Source organism: Hippocampus bargibanti, linkage group LG16 (genome assembly GCF_051943395.1).
Source record: "Hippocampus bargibanti isolate YZ-2025 linkage group LG16, ASM5194339v1, whole genome shotgun sequence".
Classification (NCBI taxonomy): domain Eukaryota; kingdom Metazoa; phylum Chordata; class Actinopteri; order Syngnathiformes; family Syngnathidae; genus Hippocampus; species Hippocampus bargibanti.
In genome coordinates this window covers 6482-26700 of record NC_142749.1, presented here as the reverse complement: position 1 = coordinate 26700, position 20219 = coordinate 6482, and the positions used below count along the sequence as shown (strand labels likewise).

General features: G+C 47.7%; 1 protein-coding gene across 1 annotated transcript in view; it reads left to right on the top strand.

Annotated features, from left to right (window-relative positions):
* Positions 1-11912, top strand: part of LOC148886019 (C-type mannose receptor 2-like) — a 31749-nt gene extending 19837 nt beyond the window's left edge. Inside the window, exons 8-24 of the mRNA XM_089017167.1 lie at positions 7079-7191; positions 7463-7584; positions 7845-8071; positions 8149-8252; positions 8325-8443; positions 8513-8645; positions 9207-9289; positions 9461-9580; positions 9657-9758; positions 9834-9992; positions 10171-10256; positions 10368-10482; positions 10561-10605; positions 10674-10841; positions 10968-11078; positions 11158-11265; positions 11328-11912. Of these exons, the coding sequence (XP_088873293.1) occupies positions 7079-7191; positions 7463-7584; positions 7845-8071; positions 8149-8252; positions 8325-8443; positions 8513-8645; positions 9207-9289; positions 9461-9580; positions 9657-9758; positions 9834-9992; positions 10171-10256; positions 10368-10482; positions 10561-10605; positions 10674-10841; positions 10968-11078; positions 11158-11265; positions 11328-11401 (1989 nt within the window). The 3' untranslated portion in view covers positions 11402-11912. The remainder of the gene's footprint in view (positions 1-7078; positions 7192-7462; positions 7585-7844; positions 8072-8148; positions 8253-8324; positions 8444-8512; positions 8646-9206; positions 9290-9460; positions 9581-9656; positions 9759-9833; positions 9993-10170; positions 10257-10367; positions 10483-10560; positions 10606-10673; positions 10842-10967; positions 11079-11157; positions 11266-11327) is intronic.
* Positions 11913-20219: the final 8307 nt, after the last annotated feature.

Genomic DNA, 20219 nt, shown 5'->3' with positions numbered 1-20219 from the left:
TATATATATATATATCCTTAATGGACAGGTGGCAGTGCCAGAAGAATCATGAAACATTGGACGTGATGTTATTCTGTCCATTTGTGCCAATGGATGGTCCTCACATGAGATTAGCCTTGATGTTGAGAGTGGTGTGGGAGCTGTGCCTCAGGGATGGGAGGTTGTGAATTTGGGACACATCGTCAGTAGTGTGCCATCGTCAGTAGTGAGAGAGATATAGAGAGAGATAGAGATTGAGATGAGAAAGGTAGAGAGAGAGGTAGAGAGATAGAGAGGTAGGTAGAGAGGGAGGTAGAGAAGTAGGATATATATATATATATATATATATATATAGAGAGAGAGAGAGAGAGAGAGAGAGAGAGAGAGAGAGAGAGAGAGAGAGAGAGAGAGAGAGAGAGAGAGAGAGAGAGAGAGAGAGAGAGAGAGAGAGAGAGAGAGAGAGAGAGAGAGAGAGAGAGAGAGAGAGGGATATATATATATAGAGAGAGAGAGAAAGAGAGAGCAGTGACGTGCAGTCAAGGGAGGCAGGTGAGGCAGTGCCTCACCTGTCATCATGGAAACCTGTCATGGAAACATCAAATGAAAAAATAAATTAAACTGTTATATGTATTTAGTGATTTGTACTTTAAAGTTCTTGTCCATTTAACTTCACCGTTTTTGGATTTTTTTCAAAATCGCTGAATTTTCACATTTACCGTTCAAATACTAAGTAGAGACGAGCGGTGAGGCAGCAGCCGGCTGAGCCTTACCATGGATTGCGCAATCACTATGCTAACTGCTGGCTTGCTCTGCAGTGAGACCACATTGCTGTCCCTCTGCATATCGCTGTTAAAGCGTTCAAACATGTTTAGTATATGAACTAAATTTCTACAGTTTAGCTGGTGTATATAATGTACAGTCACCGTACATTATAAACACTGTACTACAGTGTTTCTTCTTTTCCTTTCGGCTTTTCCCTCGACGGGGTCGCCACAGCAAATCAGTGTCCTCCATCTTTAGAGGTTTGATCCGCATGTTTGTTTTGGCCAGGCTTTTACGTCGGATGCTCTTCCTGACACAACCCTCTGTATTTATCCGGGCTTAGGACCGGCACAAGAAGACTTATGTCCCTTTGGGGCTACAGAACAAGCAACTCGCTCAATAAAAGGCTCCCAAACCCAAAATGCTCATGGGCACAGCAACATTGCGTAGGTGAGGCACACAGTTCTCCCGCCTCATGACAGGGGGCGCTTGTGATTCCAGAGATACTTGCAACTCCATGGCTGCAGAATAATCGAATTAGAGACAGAAAGCTACAGTAAACAGTTAGCAAGTAAAGTGCAACTCTCCAGTCATTTTTTCGTGTTGCTTGGCCTCATTTTCAGAATGGAGGATTACATATATAAATTGAAAGAATTTTATAAACTGGACTTTCAATCGAAGCAGGAGGTAATAATTAAAGGAAGACCAACACCGGAGCTAAAAGGTTTGCTTCAGACAACGGGACAGAATACTCGCTCTTTTCAGACGGACCGGTACACACGAAAAGGCTGGCTGTGTGATGTCGAGCAAGAAACCGCCTTTTCTGCTTCTCCTGCCTTCTGTTCTCAACTTATGACGATGTCCGGACTCAAATGGGATATTGCAACCTAAAATTTTTAAAACGGAGCCTCATCAAACATGAGCGCACATTCAAAGTCAAATCGCCTAAAAACATTCGGGATGTCCAGGTTGGCTTTGGATGAACAGCGAAGACTCAACATCAGCATCCACAATGCTAAGGTAAAGGAGAACCGGGAGATTTTAAAATATCTCATCAATGCCACCTGCTTCCTTGCCAAACAACAGCTGGCATTTCGTGGAAATGATGAAAGTAAGGCTAGCGAGACATTTGGAGACATCCACTGTATTTTCTGGCCTGTCAAACAGAATACAGAACGATTTAATTGAAGCAGTTGGTGATGTCATTAGAATTGACATTAAAAAAGAGATCGGTGCAGCCCCATTTGTTGCTGTAGAAGTAGATGAGATTGTCATTCTCAGCACTGAAAAGACTGAAACATACAGTCGCAAGAGGACTGGTCAAGGACGACTTTCTTCACTGGCAGTGATCTCTATTGAGACAGAGAGACTTTTAAAACTGAAGAAAGATAAGGAAGGCTTCTACAAAGATGTTATTGATGCCTTTCTTCAGAAGGAGCGGCGCATGGACTTCATTTACAAGTAAAGGTAACACGATAATAAAGTTTTTTTATTTTTTTTTTTTTGATGCTACAGTTTGTATATATATAAGAATGCTGACATGACATTTTAAACAAAACAAGTTAACTGTTGCCAATCAAATGGTGAATAAGCTACTCTGTAGAGTTCATATGTTTGTAAATCTGACTATGATGACGTCAGTGCCTCATCAGTCATGAACCTCACCGCACGTCACTGATAGAGAGAGAGATATAGAGAGGGATAGAGAGAAGAGAATCATGAAACTGGACGTGATGTTACTCTGTCCATTTGTGCCAATGGATGGTCCTCACGTGAGATTAGCCTTGATGTTGAGAGTGGTGTGGGAGCTGTGCCTTAGGGATGGGAGGTTGTGAATTTGGGACACATCGTCAGTAGTGTGTGTCATGATCTGGTTGGCGACCAACGGGGGGGCGCTGTCGGTTCGACTGGTCACAGGTTGGATCTTCGCCATGCCATTGGTGGAGGTTTTTTGGAGATGGGAGCACATCATTGATAGCTCTGATGATGAAGCTGATGTTGCTTGCTGCCATTTCCCAGAGATCCCTCCAGCTGAGCTTTCTCTTCTCCAGGCCTTCCCACCTCATCCATTGTCCCTGCTTGGCAAGAGAGCCTGTGCAGTTCTTTCAGCTTCCTCTTGGCGGCGCACCTCTGCCATCACCATTTTCAGAATCCGAATCAGAAAACCTTTATTCGTCCCACAATGGGGAAATTTGCAGTCCACAGCAGCAATTGAAAAGGGATAGGGTTGGGGTGGGGGTGAAAGGATAGAAAACAAGATATTCTTAGCATAACAAAATAAGAATGTCAACTGTATACTGTGCAAATGTAAATGTGCAAAACCGTTCCATAAAAACTGTACATAGTGCAGGAATAAGATGCATTTTGATATATTGCATCAACCCATATTTACAAGTGTCCATTTTTTTAAAATCACGTGATCATTGAGAGTTGCAAAGCCTGACAGCAGTCGGTAGGAACGAGCGGCGGTACCTCTCCTTCTTGCAGCGCGGGTGTAATAGTCTCTGGCTGAAGGAGCTACCCAGTGCTGTCAGGGTGGGCAGTATGGCGTGAGAGGGGCTGTCCATCATAGCCTTTGCCTGTCCCGGGTGGTGATGCTGCCTGACCAGCAGACAATTCCTTAGTGGATGGCTGAAGCCACCACACAGTCATAGAAAGTCTTAAGGAGTAACGCCTGAACTCCAAAAGACCTCAGTTTCCTGAGTAGGAAGAGGCGACTCTGTCCCTTTTTGATTAGAGCATCCGTGTTTGTAGACCAGTCCAGTTTTTTGTTGAGAGTAAAACCCAGGTACTTGTAGGAGGTCACCCTCTCAATGTCCGACCCTGGATGTTCAACGGTGCAGGTGAGGATTGTTTCCTGCAGAAGTCCACCACCAGCTCCTTGGTTTTCCCGGTGTTGATCTGGAGGTGATTCTGCTGGCACCAGTCCACAAAGTCCTTTGTCAGTCCCCTGTACTCCCTATCGTCTCCCTCTGTAATGAGGCCGACAATAGCTGAGTCGTCAGAGAACTTCTGAAGGTGGCACGTTGGAGTGTTGTAGTTGAAGTCCGAGGTGTAGAGGGTGAACAGGAATGGAGCCAGGATTGTCCCCTGCGGCGCGCCTGTGCTGCAGAGAAGCCTGTCCGACTCACAGTTCTTTACCCTCACGTACTCTGGCCTGTTTGTGAGGTAATCTGTAATCCAGGATGTGAGGTGCTGGTCGACTCCGGCATGCTGCATCTTGTCCCCCAGTAGATTTGGCTGGATGGTGTTGAAGGCACTGGAGAAATCGAAGAACGTGATCCTCACCGTGCTCCCAGCATTCTCCAGGTGCAGCAACGCCGTATGGAGGAGGTAGATGATGGCATCCTCCAGACCGATGCTGGGCTGGTAGGCAAACTGTAGCGGGTCCAGCGATGAGCTTGCCAGCGGTCGCAGGTGGGCGAGGACGAGTCGCTCCAGCGTCTTCATCAGGTGAGACGTCTGTTGAGCTGTTGAGCTCCTTTGGGTTGGCAATCTTCGGCACTGGGACCAGGCATGACATTTTCCACAGCTTTGGAACTCTGCCCAGCTTCAGACTCAGGTCGAACAAGTGCTGGACAATGACACACAGCGGGTCGGAGCAGGTCTTAAGGAGTCGGGAACTGATGTCATCCGGACCTGCTGCCTTCCTCACTTCCATCCTCCTCAGTTGGTTCCTCACCTGCGCAGATGTGACAGACAGGTAGGAACCGGGAGGCAGAGTGGCGGCTGAGGGTGTGGCAACGGTTGGGAGGGCAGTTGTTGGTTGCGGGAAGCTGGTCGTGAGAAGAGGCAGGGAAGGTAAGGCCACAGTGAGAGTTGGTGCAGGAGCAGCTACACGTGAAGTTGACGGTGGGCCGGGGTCGATAGGCGTCTTGTCAAACCGATTGAAAAAGCGGTTGAGTTCATCTGCCCAGTCCTTGTCTTTTTCGTTCAATGTCACTGGGCTTTTGTGGCCTGAGATGTTTTTCAAGCCCTTCCAGACGCCAGTGACATTGCTGGCTTGCAGCTGCTCCTCCATTTTCATCCTGTAGGCCTTCTTTCCCTCTCTGATCTTCCTCCTCAGTTGGATCTGCACGGCCTACAGTTCCTCTCTGTTGCCCGATACAAAAGCCCTTTTCTTTTCCTTCAGGAGGGCTTTTATGTCGGGCTTAATCCATGGTTTGTTGTTGGAAAAACACGGCACAGTCCTGGTGGGTACGGTGTTTTGTTCACAAAAGTTTATGTAGTCTGTGATGGTGTCGGTGAGTGAATCAATGTCCTCCCCATGGATCTCAGTGAAGAGCTCCCACCTGGTTGACTCAAAACAGTCCCGCAGAGCTTCTTCAGCTTCTGTGGACCATCTTCTGACCGTGCGGGTCACAGCTGGTTGCCTCTGGACAAGGGGATTGTACACAGGCTGGAGATAAACCATATTGTGGTCTGCTCTAACGAAAGGGGGGAGGGGGGAGGGTTTGTATGCATCCTTGGCGTTTGAATAAAATAGGTCCAATATGTTATTGTCTCTGGTGGCACAAGTTACATACTGTGTGAATGTTGGGAGGTTGGATTCCAGGGAAATGTGATTGAAATCCCCTGAGATGATGAACAAGGCGTTGGGGGACTGGGTTTGCACCTTGTTTATAACAGTCATGAGGGCATCAGAGGCAGCGCCGCCATTTGCCGTAGGGGGAATGTACGCCATCACGGCTATGTCGTGTGAGAATTCCCCCGGCAGGTAATGCGGCCGGAGGCTAACGGCTAGCAGCTCGATGTCGCGAGTTTTTCCTTGACCGTGATGTGCCCAGGGTTGCACCATTTGTCATTCACAAATACAGCAATCCTCCTTTCTGCTTACCGCTGCCTTCATTTCTGTCCGCTCGTACGAGTTGGAAACCCTCCAACTCTGCGTGGGCGTCCGGAGTGATTGCCGATAGCCATGTCGCTATGACGAGTAGCAAGCTGGCTTCCCGGTACTCCCTCTGGTGCCGCGTTAGCGCCGCCAGCTCGTCCATTTTATTCGGGAGCGATCTCACATTCCCTATGATGACGGACGGGAGAACGTGTCGATATTTCCTCGTTCTTTTGCGGCAATCTTTCCCGGCCCGACATCCTCGTTTCCTCCTCTTCAATTCGTCGGGGATGTCCGGTGCTGCGGCCTCTAGTCCGCTATTAGCCCGCCATGCTAGTAGCTGGTCTTGACTGTACACAATGGGATTCCGAGTGCGAGTGGTTTCCCCGTTAACATGAGCGGTGAAAAAGTAAAAAATAACGGAGATGAGCAAAAGAGAAGATGCCCATCTCCTCTCCGTAGGTTTAGGGAACGAAATTAGACAAAGCAAAAACGGAAAAGTAAATAAATGAAAAAGTAGACAAGAAAAGGAAAGAGCTGCTGTGGAGGCAGCCACACAGGTGGGCGCCATCTTGGTCATCGCCAAGAAGGTTTGTTTGTAAGGCCAAACCCCCCTCTTCCTAGCTGAACGTGTCCCACAATGTCGCTGTGCCTTCGGGCTGCTGTGGCCTGATGCACTGCAATGGATGGCGTCCATTTCCGTCCAGTTGATAGGAGGGGTGCAGTTTGACTGATCTTCCTGTCTCTGGAATTTGTGAGGGTCATCTGAAGTCTCACTTTAGCGCACTTGTACTCTTCGGTGAGGCTTGTGATTGGAAGCTCAAGGACCCCTTTGCCATAAAGGCCGATGTGGGACAGACAGCGTGGAACACCAAGCCAGCGTTTCACATATCTAGTGATGGCTCGCTCCATCTTCTCCACAGTTGAGAGTGGGACCTCATAGATTGTGAGTGGCCACATTACCCGAGGGAGAAGTCCAAACTGCAGACACCAGAGCTTGAGCTTTCCTGGCAGCTGAGTCTTGTTGATGTTTTCCAGACTATTGGTGATGTCCTGCTTTAGTTGCTGCACTTGATCTTTGTCTCTGAGGCATTGTACCACCTGCCCAGGCTTTTGACCGGTTCCTCAGACAGCATTGGTATTGGGTCATCACCAATGCAGAATTTCACATTTTGCACACTGCTCTGATAGGTCCCTGCTCCAAGGTGGGGGTGGCAGTGGAAGCCCCCTTTCAGGGGGGCAATCATCAGATTAGCTTCAGGGAGTAATCCGCTGCTCCTCCAACCTTCAAAGCACAGTTGAATGCCAAAGAAACCTTGTATTCGATGGACCATTTCCGTACGACTGAGAGCTGACACAGATGCATTGTCTCGTCATTTCACCAGCTTTTTTTCCGCCAAATACTTTGATTTTATCGAGCACAAGTTAACAAATAGCGCGTGGCTTCATCACATCTGCCGCTCAATCATATGTTATGTAATTATGTTCATGTACCATATCTTGTAGGAGTGGCTGAAGACGCAATCCGGCGGAAACTTCTACTGGCTTGGTCTGACAGATGCAATCAACGAGGGCGCGTGGATTTGGCTGCACGGCAGTCCTTTAAACTCAGAAAGAATGTATGTTATTTCCTTCCGTAACATCATTGCAAGCTTGCCATGTCTGCTTGGGTGCTTGAGTGGAGCAATACAACAATCCTCCCTTGTTTTCCGCGGCTCATGGGGACCGGGACGACCCGCAACAGTCCAAAATTGGGGAAGTCTGTTGGACCAGTGATTGGGTAGCATGTGCCATGAGGCGATAGGCTGCAAAGCAGTTCTCCACAGCAGACTATTCCAACAGTGAATGAAAAATACAATCAGATTTGAGAATTGTTTTCTTTTTCACCAGGAAATGGGGGGAAGCTCAGCCTAACAACCGGCCCAATGAGAATTGTGGTTATGTGTCAAAGGACGGCTTGTATGATGACTTCTGTATCAATAAGCACTACTACATCTGCGAGCAACGAAACCGTGAGTACATACGGCATTGGTTTTTTTGCATTTTGTTGCAATCCATCTGCGGCGTGACAATAATCAGCGACTACTCTGAGGGCGGGCCTGCGAAACCTTCCTTTGATTAGCATGACTGATTTTCAAGAACACATTTAAAAATGATGGCTGTAAAAGTAGCCCGGTGCTTTTTGTCGTTTATTGAGTGGCATCAAAAGGCCTTTTTTGATTACTGAACCGCCACCGCTTAGCCGCACACAACTCACAATGTTTTCCCTCAGCCAATCCGGTGGCGCAACGGTGTGATCTGAACAATGGATGGAACCAGTACAGCTCCCACTGCTACAAGCTGAAGTGGGAAACCCCAAAGAGCTGGTCCACTGCCCGTGATGACTGCATCCTAGAGGGCGGTGACCTCGTCTCCATCGCCTCTGATTGGGAGGATTGGTACGTGACTAAAATGTTGACTCCTCTCCAGATCGACACCTGGATCGGACTCTCCAATCTGGTAAGACACAATGGCTCGCTAGCAACCGTGGCAGTTGTACAAGGTAGTGGATGGAGAGCAGGATGGTTTTTCCGCAGGAATGCCATCAGACCTCGTGTCAGCTCCGAGAGGGGAACGACACGAACTGGTCTGACGCCCTGTCGCTCACCTACACCAACTGGGTACAAGGTGAACCCTCAATGTAAGATCTTATTGTTGCCTCATGCCTGCTTAGCCGAATACGTCCGAGCCGCTTTCCTCTTTCTCCGAACAGCACGGGCAAAGTGGGCTCCTGCACAACAGTCGTCAACAGTCTGTCCGATATGTATGGCAAGTGGAGGTCACAGTCATGCCGTTCCAAGCGTCCGTATATATGCAAACGGCCACTGAACAGTAAGCGACGCCGCTATTTATCCGCACTTTAGAAACCCAGAAATGCGCACTCATCACGTCCCGCCTCAGTCTGCCCTGACGGATGGCTGGGATTTTCCGGAAGCTGCTACTTGCTGGGAAGCAACACCGACCAGCTCCTAAGCTGGTCCGATGCCTCCGCCAGATGCTCCAAAGAGGGGGCTCACCTGCTCGTCATCAACAGGTACACTCTGGGCACCTTGGGGGTAGGATGGCTTCATCCTCTTAAGCTTCCTCGCTCCAAAGTATGCAAGGTCTTCGAACGGAACAAATGTTGTTGTTCATACTCTTGGTATGCAACAATAATACTTAGTGGGTGTCGGGTCGGGTGTAGACTTCCGACAGTCATCCTTTAACCTCGACAACTTTGAATGTGGACGGCCCGGTCGTCGAGGGGTTAGCCGTTAGCCACTTCACAGTGTGACGCCGTGAGTTAACATCCCACTCCATTCCCCCCCGGGCCCACCAGGGTTTCCACCCACATTTGAAAAACATGCACGGCAGGCTGATTGAACGCTGAAAATGATTCCCGGGTGCGAGTGTGAGAGCGAGTGGTCATTTGTCTGTGTGCCCTGCAATTGGCTGGCGACCTATTCAGGGTGTCCCCCGCCTAGTGCCCAGAGACTGCTGGAATTGGCCTTTGCATCCCCTGTGGCTCTCGGTCTGGAAAATGAATGAATGAATGAAAGAACGTTGAGGTTCCTCATTTGTTCTGATTTTAAGCTGTCCATTTGTTTTCCTGCAGCCAATCTGAACAATCCTTCATTAATGGCAAACTTCGTGACTTTCGACAAAATAATGTCTTGGAGATGTGGATTGGTTTATCAGGTACAGGATTTACTTTTCTCCATCTGTCCATTTTTGGATAATAGATTGCAAACGCCCAGCAAAATGGGCTCCTTTCAGTTTTTGGAACAAATAGTGCTTTAAAAATTTGGATGCATTGGCTTTGCCAATGAATCACGTATACTAAACATTTCACCATCATTGGTGTTCCAGATGGGGGCCAAGATGCGACAATCCAGTGGGTGGACAAAACCCCCGTTGACTACACAAACTACAGAACCGGATGGCACAAAAACACTGCAAATAAAGTGAACTGCGGATTCATCTTCACAGGTAACGTTCGCGTTAACCAAATGCTGACCAAATTCAATGACAAAAGCCAAAACGTCTCTGTTGTTGACGCCAAAAGGAAACGATGAAGGAAAATGGGAAACTATGGCCTGCACCTGGAAGCACGGTTACATTTGTGAGAAGACAGGAAGTCAAAAGCCCAAACAGACTCTGGCGCCAAGTGAGTCTCACAGATGCTCCTCCCACAACAATCTTGATAGCTTCAAGATTTTCTGATCAATATTTCTCCACTTAGCTTCCTACTGCGACCCCGACTATCTTCCGAATGGCGATTTTTGCTACCAATTCCAAGATGGTTGGACACAATCATGGAAGGATGCAGAGGCTTATTGCGTGGCAGATCAAGGTCACCTCGTCAGCTTTCGCACGCAGAACGAGGTGGACTTCTTGAAGGGTGAGCATCGAGACTGTCACTCAGGGATTTGTTGCAACGTACATCATTGGATTAGATGAGATTACATGAGAGCAACCTTCGTCTCGCAGTGCAGAAATTCACAATTCACAGCAGCAAAGTTGTGAAAGGAAGAAAAAGTCAGAGAACAAAATGTAACATCCTTTTTTTCATTCTGAAGCCAAAGTAAGCGACGCGTCACCTCTGTGGGTGGGACTCAATGACATTGGGAAGAACACATATGGGTTCAGTGACAGAACATCTCAAGTAAGTGAAACGCCTACAATTAGTTTTGTTGAAAGAATTTCAGAAAACTCATAATCATCATCAAATAATCATACAATTAAAAGTAAACGACATTGCAACTGCGATGCACAGGGTTTTATCCAGTGGGAAAATGTCGAAAGGACCGGGAACTGCGGTGTCATGAAGGCTTCGGGTCAAATCGGTTCCGACAACTGCACAGCCAGATATGGTTTCATCTGTAAAAAAGGTCCAAAATGTCTTCACCCTTTCTTTGCTTGTCTTGTAATAAGCTCTCTGAGATTTCACAATTCACCCATTCTTGCAGCCAAGGCTCACGGGCAGCTTATGCAGCTGCCAACATCAGGACCAGGTGGATTTCGCAAACACTGCTCGTCCTTCCACAAAGCAATTGGTTGTCAAGAAGCCTTTTTGTTGCAGGCTGGAATCAAAAATGCGGCTGGTGGATGGAGGATCCCTTTGATGACTTTTGCTACCTGATCCGTTACCTGCTGGCGAGTCCCTGGGATGATGCGCGAGTCGACTGCCTCAAACATGGTGGAGACTTAGTCAGCATCACAGAGCCCTACACACAGGCTTTCATACAAGGTACAACAAGTGTTTAGCATCTCGGCTAGAAAGTTCTGGGTTCAATTCTCAACTGTCTTGCTTTCTGGTGCCCAGTTTGCATGTTTTTGTATCCCGGCGGAATCCTAAATGACATTCCCCTGTTAGATGTGATTAAGTCGAGCCCAACCGGGATCTCCTTGTGGACGGGTGGCCGCCGTGGAGAGGATTGGGCGTGGACTGACGGCTCCACTTTTGAATACAAACACTGGAGAGCAGGTGCATTTCAACATGCTGTCATATTTTTAGGTGACAATGTTACAAAACGCAGCGCTTAAAGATCTTTATTTCCTTACAGGGAACCCAAATGGCCACAAGCAAGACAACTGTCTTTCCATCGCGACTAACGGCTACTGGACTAACGATAACTGTGCTAACAAGAGAGGGTACATCTGCAAGCAAAGAGGTAAAATGCGACATTCCCATCGTTGCACATACATGTAGCTACAATCTCGATTTCATTTTCAGCTCATATGTCGTCAACGCTCCTCGGACAAAAGACTGGTCCACAACTGGGAGGGACAGATGGCAAGAATAACTGAAGACTTATTGAATTATGATTTGACCTGGTGAAGCCTCGGCCACGTTCTTTTGGTTTTTCTCAAATTAGTTTATGTAAATCACGCAATTAAGTGTATCTTCTGCCGTATTATTACTCCTTATTTTTGACCTGGTGAAGTCTCGGCCACGGTCTTTTGATTTTTCTCAATATTAATCAAGCAGTGAAGTGTGTCTAATGCTATATTTAGTCTCTTGTATAATCTATCTGATATACAGTAGAATTTTTAGTAAACCATGTTTCTAAATATTAATCATGCAATGAAGTGTGTCTGATGCCATATTTACTCTGTCTTGTATCTTATATATAGTAGAATTTTGAGTCAACCAAGTGCGTCCTAGATGCTGAAGTTACCTGTTAGCCTTGATACGGATATTTTTGTGGAAACAGATTGATCAAAGCTAAGCATTGTTTTGGGAGACTGAAGCCTTGATGTTGCACCATAGTCTTGGTACCTACCGCCTTTATGATCAAATAAATGTATGTCAAACAGCCACTGTCTGAATCATTGGTGTGCGGAATATTCGGCAAATAAACCGATCGTGGGTACTGTTGATTGACTCCAGCCGGTATTTGGATAACCTCAGAAAATACCAAACGCGGAGGATAGGCCCCCGTCCCCTGGCTCCCTCTTGCGGCCGCTAAGCAGTGGTGTAATTGTCCCTTTAGAAGTGGGTATTCTCTAAAATTTCACAAAAACTCACAAAGTAGTACAGAAAATTTTTTAACCAGTGACATGTAAGACTACTCTATTTACCCAACAGTCTGTCATTTCTACTCGCTCACTATAATGAAATTATGACTTAATTAGGAGCAGTTAGTACTACTGGTCACACAAATTAATGCAAAATGTATTTATCATGAGGCAAACATGGTGTTTTGGTTCTTTTTTGAACATTTATTGAAGTAAAATGAAGTTGATCCTTGCTCATATTTAACATCAAATACAACACAAATCATTCTCTTCCAAACATCAAAAACAATTACAAGTGCACTGTCAATTGAAATACATTTGTTGTCGCGAGCCAGCCAGGAGGATTTTGTCTCTTCTCAGCCCAATCAACTCTCCAAATGCAAAGGGCAATATTTCCCAGCCGCCCATGAAACCGGCATCTTCACAGCAAGACCCCTCAAGCCGAGCTCCTGATGGGTCGCCACCATCCCTGGGGCGCCCCGCCCCCACCGTGAAACCTGCCGCACAGTGATAGCCAACACCGTCCAATTCGCCTGGCGACTCTGCAACTAGCTGCATCGTTTATGTCCACGATAACAGCCGAACAGATTAATTCAACAAAATACACTGCTCTAAAAAATTAGGGGAACACTTTGAAAACACATCAGCTCTAAATGGGGGAGGGGTGATCTTGAAGGATTTTTAAGGATCCGTGGAAACCCTCTGTAACTACCGGTATTGTATCCACAGCTGTGCATTTTCATGGTCATTTTCTCTCACACACATACCCAATTTTTGGTTTTTGGCCTCCACAGGTCTTGTCAGTCATTGTTGATTTCTATACAAAAAAAGAAAAATGATGCATCTCCCTTTCTCTCTCACACGCAGTACTGTGATCACAACAGTCATCAGCAAGTCATGGGTCTCCCTCTGAGCAATCTGTACCTCTTCTTCTTTTCCTTTGGGCTTTTCCCTTCAAGGGGTCGCCACAGCAAATCAGTGTCCTCCATCGTTAGAGGTTTGATCCGCATGTTTGTTTTGGCCAAGTTTTTACGTCGGATGCCCTTCTTGACACAACCCTCTGTATTTATCAGGGCTTGGGACCGGCACAAGAAGACATATATCCCTTTGTGGCTACAGAACAAGCAACTCGCTCAGTAAAAGGCTCCTAAACACAAAATGGTCAACATTCAAAAAAGCAAAAACTATACTCACCATTTGATGACAATAATAATAATAATAATAATAATAATAATAATAATAATAATACATTTCATCTTGAGCGCCTTTCAGAGCTTGACAGTTGACACTTGACAGTCACAGACAAGGATAGGTACTATAATAAATAAAATGCAATCACAAATAGAATGCAATAAATAAAATACAGTTATAAATAGAAACAAGAGAAAGAGCTACACAGAAAATGCCATTTTAAATAGGTGGGTTTTGAGATGGGATTTGAAGGTGGGAAGAGAATCGATGTTACAAATGTTGGGAGGAAGTGATTTCCAGAGTTTGGGGGCAGAGCAGCTGAAAGCCCTGTCCCCCATCGTGCTGAGACGGGCAAGGGGGGGGGGCATACAGAGGTGGAGGGAGGAAGAGGATAAGGAAGTTTCAGCAAGTTATGATGAAGCCTACAGAAGATTAGTGAGTGAAAAACTTGGGAGAGTTTAACATAAAACAACAAAAAATGTACAAAATGCGAACAATCGCTTTGTAAAAAGAGAAAACAAATATGGATGGGCTACAGACATAAATAGAACAGCAATAAAATAATATCACACAGAAATTCATATTGTTTCAAGCTAAATCAACATTCAAAATGAGGCTTAATCTGTCGAAAATCACTTTTGTGACTGTGAGTGATAAAGAATAAGAAGTTGTCATGTTTAAAAGTGACGTGCTTAGTTGACAAACTAAACAATAAGCCCACAGTCAAAGCGCAGATGGCCACAGTCAATCTGAGTGAAACAGACACGGCAAGGTGACCTGTCGGCGCCATCTATAGCAGGGGTCTCAAACTGAATTGACCCGGGGGTCGCTGGAGGCAGAGTCTGGGTGAGGCTGGGCCGCATCATGATTTCCACAAGAAAAGCACAGATAGAACATTACAATGTTCTAAAATATTTATTTTTAACACACAAAAAATGAATTAAATGAATAAATGGAAAAATGAATACAAAATAAATAAATACAATAAAATAATGATAATGATTATAAAGCAGATACAGACGACTGAAAAAAAAAAAACACAGGAAAACTAATTATTTTAATAAAGTTTCAAATGTCTGTATTAACATTTCTTAAACCTTTAGCTTTCTAAACATAAAGAAAATATTGAACATGAAGTGTCCTAAACATGGCTTCTCTTGCCGACTTGTTCAACTTCACACACAAGTTTCATTCGTATCAATCATGCGGGCCGCACTAACATTCATCTTTCATATCAAGGCGGGCCGCAAAATATTATTTCGGGGGGCCGTGAAGTTGAGACCCCTGCTGTATAGCGAGTATATATTCCCTGGTATTCAATCAAGTATACACTTATCTTCTTCTTTTCCTTTCGGCTTTTCCCCTCAGGGGTCGCTACAGCGAATCAGTTTCCTCCATCTATCCCGGTTTTGTGCATCCTCTTCTCTCACACCAGCTACCTTCATGTCCTCTTTGACCACATCCATAAACCTCATCTTCGGTCTTCCTCTCGGTCTCCTGCCTGGCAGTTCAAGGCTCAGCATCCTTGTCCCTATATAGTCACTCTTTCTCCTCTGGACATGTCCAAACCATCTCAGTCTGGCCTCTCTGACTTTCTCTGCAAAGTCTCTAACATGAGTTGTCCCTCTAATGTACTCATTCCTGATCCTATCCAACCTGGTCACTCCTAAAGAAAAACCTCAACATCTTCAGTTCTGCTACCTCCAGCTCTGCTTCCTGTCATTTCTTCAGTGGCACCGTCTCCAGTCCAAACATCATGGCTGGTCTGACCACGGTTTTATACACTTTTCCTTTCATCCTAGCTGAAACCCTTCTATCACACATCACACCTGACATTTTTCTCCAGCCGCTCCAGCCTGCCTGGACACGCTTCTTCACCTCTTTTCCACACTCTCCATTGCTCTGGACAGTTGACCCCAAGTATTTAAAATCATCCACCTTCTTTATCTCTTCCCCCTGTAGCATCACGCTTGCACTTGGATCCCTCTCATTCACACACATATTCCGTCTTGCTGCGACTGATCTTCATTCCTCTCCTTTCCAGGGCACATCTCCACATCTCTAGTTTCTCCGCCACCTGTTCCCTGTTCTCGCTACAGATCACAATGTCATCTGCAAACATCACGGTCCAAGGAGATTCTTGTCTAATATCGTCTGTCAGCCTGTCCATCACCATAGCAAACAAGAAGGGGCTCAGAGCTGACCCCTGGTGGAGTCCCACCTCCACCTTGAATTCCTCCGTCACACCGACAGCACACCTCACAACTGTCTCACAGTCATGATACATGTCTTGCACCGCTCTGACATACTTTTCCGTCACTCCAGACTTCCTCATGCAATGCCACAGCTCTTCTCTGGGCACCCTGTATCAGCATTCTTAAAGCAAACACTGCATCTGTCGTACTCTTTTTTTGACATGAAGCCATACTGCTGCTCACAAATGTTGACTTTTGCTCTTAGTCTAGCTTCAACTACGCTTTCCCAGAGTTTCATTGTATGGCTCATCAACTTTATTCCTCTGTAATTAGTACAACTCAGCACATCTTTGTTCTTAAAAATGGGCACGAGTACACTTTGTCTCCTATCTTCAGGCATCTGTTCACCATCTAAGATCTTGTTGAATAACCCAGTCAGGAACACCACCGCCACCTCTCCAAGACACTTCCATACCTCGATTGGTAAATCATCAGGCCCGAGTGCCTTTCCCCCCTTCATCCTCTTCAGCGCCCTGCTCACTTCATCCTTGCTAATGCTTGCTACGTCTTGGTCCACAACAGTCACGTCTTCTACTCTTTGTTCCTTCTCATTTTCCTCATTCATCAATTCTTCAAAGTACTCTTTCCATCTTGCCATCACATTACTGGCACCTGTTAATACATTGTCATCTCTATCCTTAATAACCCGAACCTGCTGCAGGTCCTTACCATCTTTGTCTCTCTGTCTCGCCAGCCTGTAAAGATCAGTCTCTCCTTCTTTGCTGTCCAGACGAGCATACAAGTCATCATAGGCCTGTTGTTTGGCCTTTGCCACCTTTACTTTAACCGTGCGCCGCATCTCCTTGTACTGCTGTCTACTCTCGCCCGTCCTCTCAGTGTCCCACTTCTTCTTTGCTAACCTCTTTCTCTGTATACACTCCTGCACCTCCCCATTCCACCACCAAGTCTCCTTATCTACCTTTATTCCACTCGATACACAAAGCACTTTCCGACCATTGTCTCTGATTATGTTCGCTGTAGTTTGCCAGTCATCTGGAAGGACCTCTTGCCCACCCAGTGCTTGTCTTACCTCCTTCCTAAATGTCATGCAACACCCTTCCTTTTTCAACTTCTACCATTTTGTTCTCACTTCAGCCTTTGGTTTCTTCATCTTCCTCTCTGCCAGCGTCATCTTACACACCACCAACCTATGCTGTCTGGCTACACTCTAACCAACCACTACTTTGCAGTCACTGATTTCCTTTAGATGCGCCGTTGCGCCAACATATCCATTGAAGTCTCCACCAATTACAACCCTCTCACTTCTCGGGATGTTCTGTATGACTTCATCAAAGAACAACCAAAATGTCTCCTTCTCCGCCAGCTCACATCCTACTTGTGGGGCATACCCACAAACAACATTGAACATCATGCCTTCAATTTCTAGCTTCAGACTCATCATTCTATCTGATAGTCTTTTTACTTCTATGACATTCCTAACAAAGTCCTCTTTTAAGATAACCCCAACTCCATTTCTCTTTCTGTCTTCACCTTGATAGAACAACTTAAACCCTGACCCTAAGCTTCTAGCCTTGCTCCCTTTCCACCTGGTCTCCTGTACACACCGTATGTCTACCTTCCTTCTCTGCATCATGTCAACCAGCTCTCGACCTTTACCTGTCATTGTTCCTACATTCAAAGTTCATACTCTTAGTTCTATACTCTTGGCGTTCCATTTCTCTCTTTTCCTCCGGGCACACCTCCCTCCTCTCCTTCTTCAACCAACAGTAGTCCATTTTCCACTGGTACCCTGAAGGTCAACAGTACCAATGGCGGCCGTTGTTAACCCGGGCCTCGACCGATCCGGTATGGGATTCAGAGATTTGATTCGCATATTTGTTTTGGCAAAAATGTTTTACGCCGGATGCCCTTCCTGACACAAGCCTCTGTATTTATCCGGGCTTGGGACCGGCACAATAAGACACTGGCTTGTGCCCCCTTGTGGCTACATTCAATAAATAACTCAATAAATAACTCAATAAATGAATAACTCAATAAATAACTCAATAAATGTCACATCTTGTTGCCGTCCTGGGTGCGCCCCGCCCCTCCTGTCACCTCCTCCGCTGCTCCCTGGAGACGGCCCCTCCCATCATCACTCACCTGGGTTCCCACAGCTGTTTGTCATTCCTTTGATTGTGCCTTCTGACTATATTTGCCGATCGCACACTACCGTCTCCGTCAGAGTATTCTGGTTACCCACGCCATTACGCCAAGTAATGGCGCGCCAAGTTACCCACGCCATTACCTTGCCCTCAGGTCTGCCATTATTTTGTCTTCACTCGCCATCCCCCGTTTGTTATTTTTTGATCACATGTCTCAGTAAAGACTCTTGCTCCTCAACACCTGTCTCGCCGTGTATTTCGGATCCTACCTTCTCGCCTTTCCCCCCTGTCACTCGAGTCCTGCCTTTTAGCCTCGAGCGACGTGATATAATACTCCGACGGACCCATGGATCCCGCCGGCGAAGACAGGTACCTCGCCGCCCTTGTCCAAGAGGCGGAGCATTCGAGCCAGCTGGCCCAAGCTATCGAGGAAGTCCGCCAGGTTACTTCCTTGCTCAACGGCTTAAGGAGTTGGAGACATGCATCGCCACCCTCACAGCCCCTTCCTCCCCGCCCGTGGGTAGGCGCGATCGTCAGCTACCTCATCCCTCACGCTACACAGGTGAAACCGGGCATTGCGCGCAGTTTCTAATGCAATGCGCGCTCGTGTTTGAGCAAAAACCGTACGCCTACGTGAGCGAGGAGGCGAAGGTAGCCTTCATCACCAGCCTGCTCACGGGAGAAGCCGAGACCTGGGTGCTGGCCGTCCGGGAGTCACGACCGGAGCTGTGCGCCTCGTACCAGGACTTCATGGCCGAGCTACGCCAGGTTTTTCATCGTCCGGTGACGGAGGTCGAAGCGAAGGGGAGAATCCTTGACTGCGTCCAAGGGGCCCGTTCGGCCGCGGAATACTCCGTCGCTTTCCGGATCCAGGCCGCTGGCGGTGGCTACGGCGACCGAGCATTGAGGGGGGTGTTTCGTCGCGGCTTGAACGCCGATCTCAAGGACGAATTGGCTACCCGTGACGCTGGCACCACCTTCGACGACCTGGTCAAGATAGTCATTGGCCTGGATCACCGTCTTCGGGAGCGGCAGAAGGAGCAGAGCGACCGACGGCCCGAGGATTCCCGGAGTCGGCCTAGGATGACCACACCCGGCAGCGAGCGCGTGCGGCGCCTGGAGGGATCCCCCGAACCCATGCTGATCGGGGGGGGGGGAACGACCACACCAACCCCGGGGCTCGTCTCGCCCGAGGCCCCCAGCCAAGGACCTCCGGACCCTGTAAGTCCCCGGCCAAGCAGAAACCTATGGATTCCAAGTCCACGACCCCGGTTATGCGGTTGGAGCTGGACAGCGAACTAATTGGCCCCTCCCACTCCCAAACCGTGCGGGCACTAGTTGACTCGGGGGCCGACGGGTGCATCATCGACCCCCATCTGGCTGACTCATTGGGCTGCCAATTCATCGATTTCCTTCCCCCCAAGCAGATCGTCGATCTGGACGGTCGACTGTTAGCCCGAGTCACCCACCTCACGGCCCCGCTTAAACCCAGGGTGGCGGGCAATCACGTTGAGCACCGCCAATTCTTATTTATGCCCTCCCGGAACACGCCGTTGGTATAGGGTCTCCCCTGGCTCAATACCCACGACCCGTCCATTTCCTGGGAGGGCCCCACCATTCAGGGCTGGAGCCCCTACTGCTGCGCCAACTGCCTGCGGTCGGCAACGGCAGGGCGAGACCCCTCCCGCGGTGGCCCGCCCGAGGCCATCTGCCTCAACGATGTGCCACAGTGTTACCACGACCTGCGGGAGGTGTTCAGCAAGGACAACGCCCAATCCCTGCCGCCCCACCGACCGTATGACTGCGATTGAACTGCAGCCAGGGGCTCCATTACCGGACTACAGACTTTTTCATATTTCACAAACTGAACGGGAAGCCCTGAGCACCTATATAGACTCCTCCCTTGCAGCGGGACTCATTCGCCCGTCACGTTCTCCGCTGGGCGCAGGGTTCTTTTTTATTGATAAGAAGGACGGATCCCTGCGCCCGTGTGTCGACTACCGGAGTCTGAAAGACATCACCATCCGCAATAAATACCCTCTCCCCCTCATGGACTCAGCCTTCGCGCCCCTCCAGTCAGCTACCATTTTTTCAAAATTGGACCTCCGTAGCGCTTACCATCTGGTCCGTATCCGTGAGGGGGATGAATGGAAAACAGCATTCAAGACGCCATTAGGGCATTTTGAGTATCTGGTGATGCCGTTCGGACTCACGAACGCGCCCGCAGTCTCTCAAAATCTGATCAATGACGTGCTCAGGGACTTCCTCAATGTTTTTGTTTTCGTTTACCTAGATGACATTTTCATTTTTTCTCATTCTGCAGAAGAACACCGGCAACAGGTCCATCGGGTCCTGGCACGGCTCCTGCAAAATCGGCTCTACGTGAAGGCAGAGAAGTGCGAGTTCCATGTCCGCTCTCTGTCTTTTCTAGGGTTCGTCGTATGAGCAGGGGCAGCTCAGGACCGACCCCGCCAAAACTAAAGCGGTGGTAGAATGGCCGATACCGAAGACGTGTAAGCAGCTCCAGCGGTTTTTGGGGTTTGCCAACCTCTACCG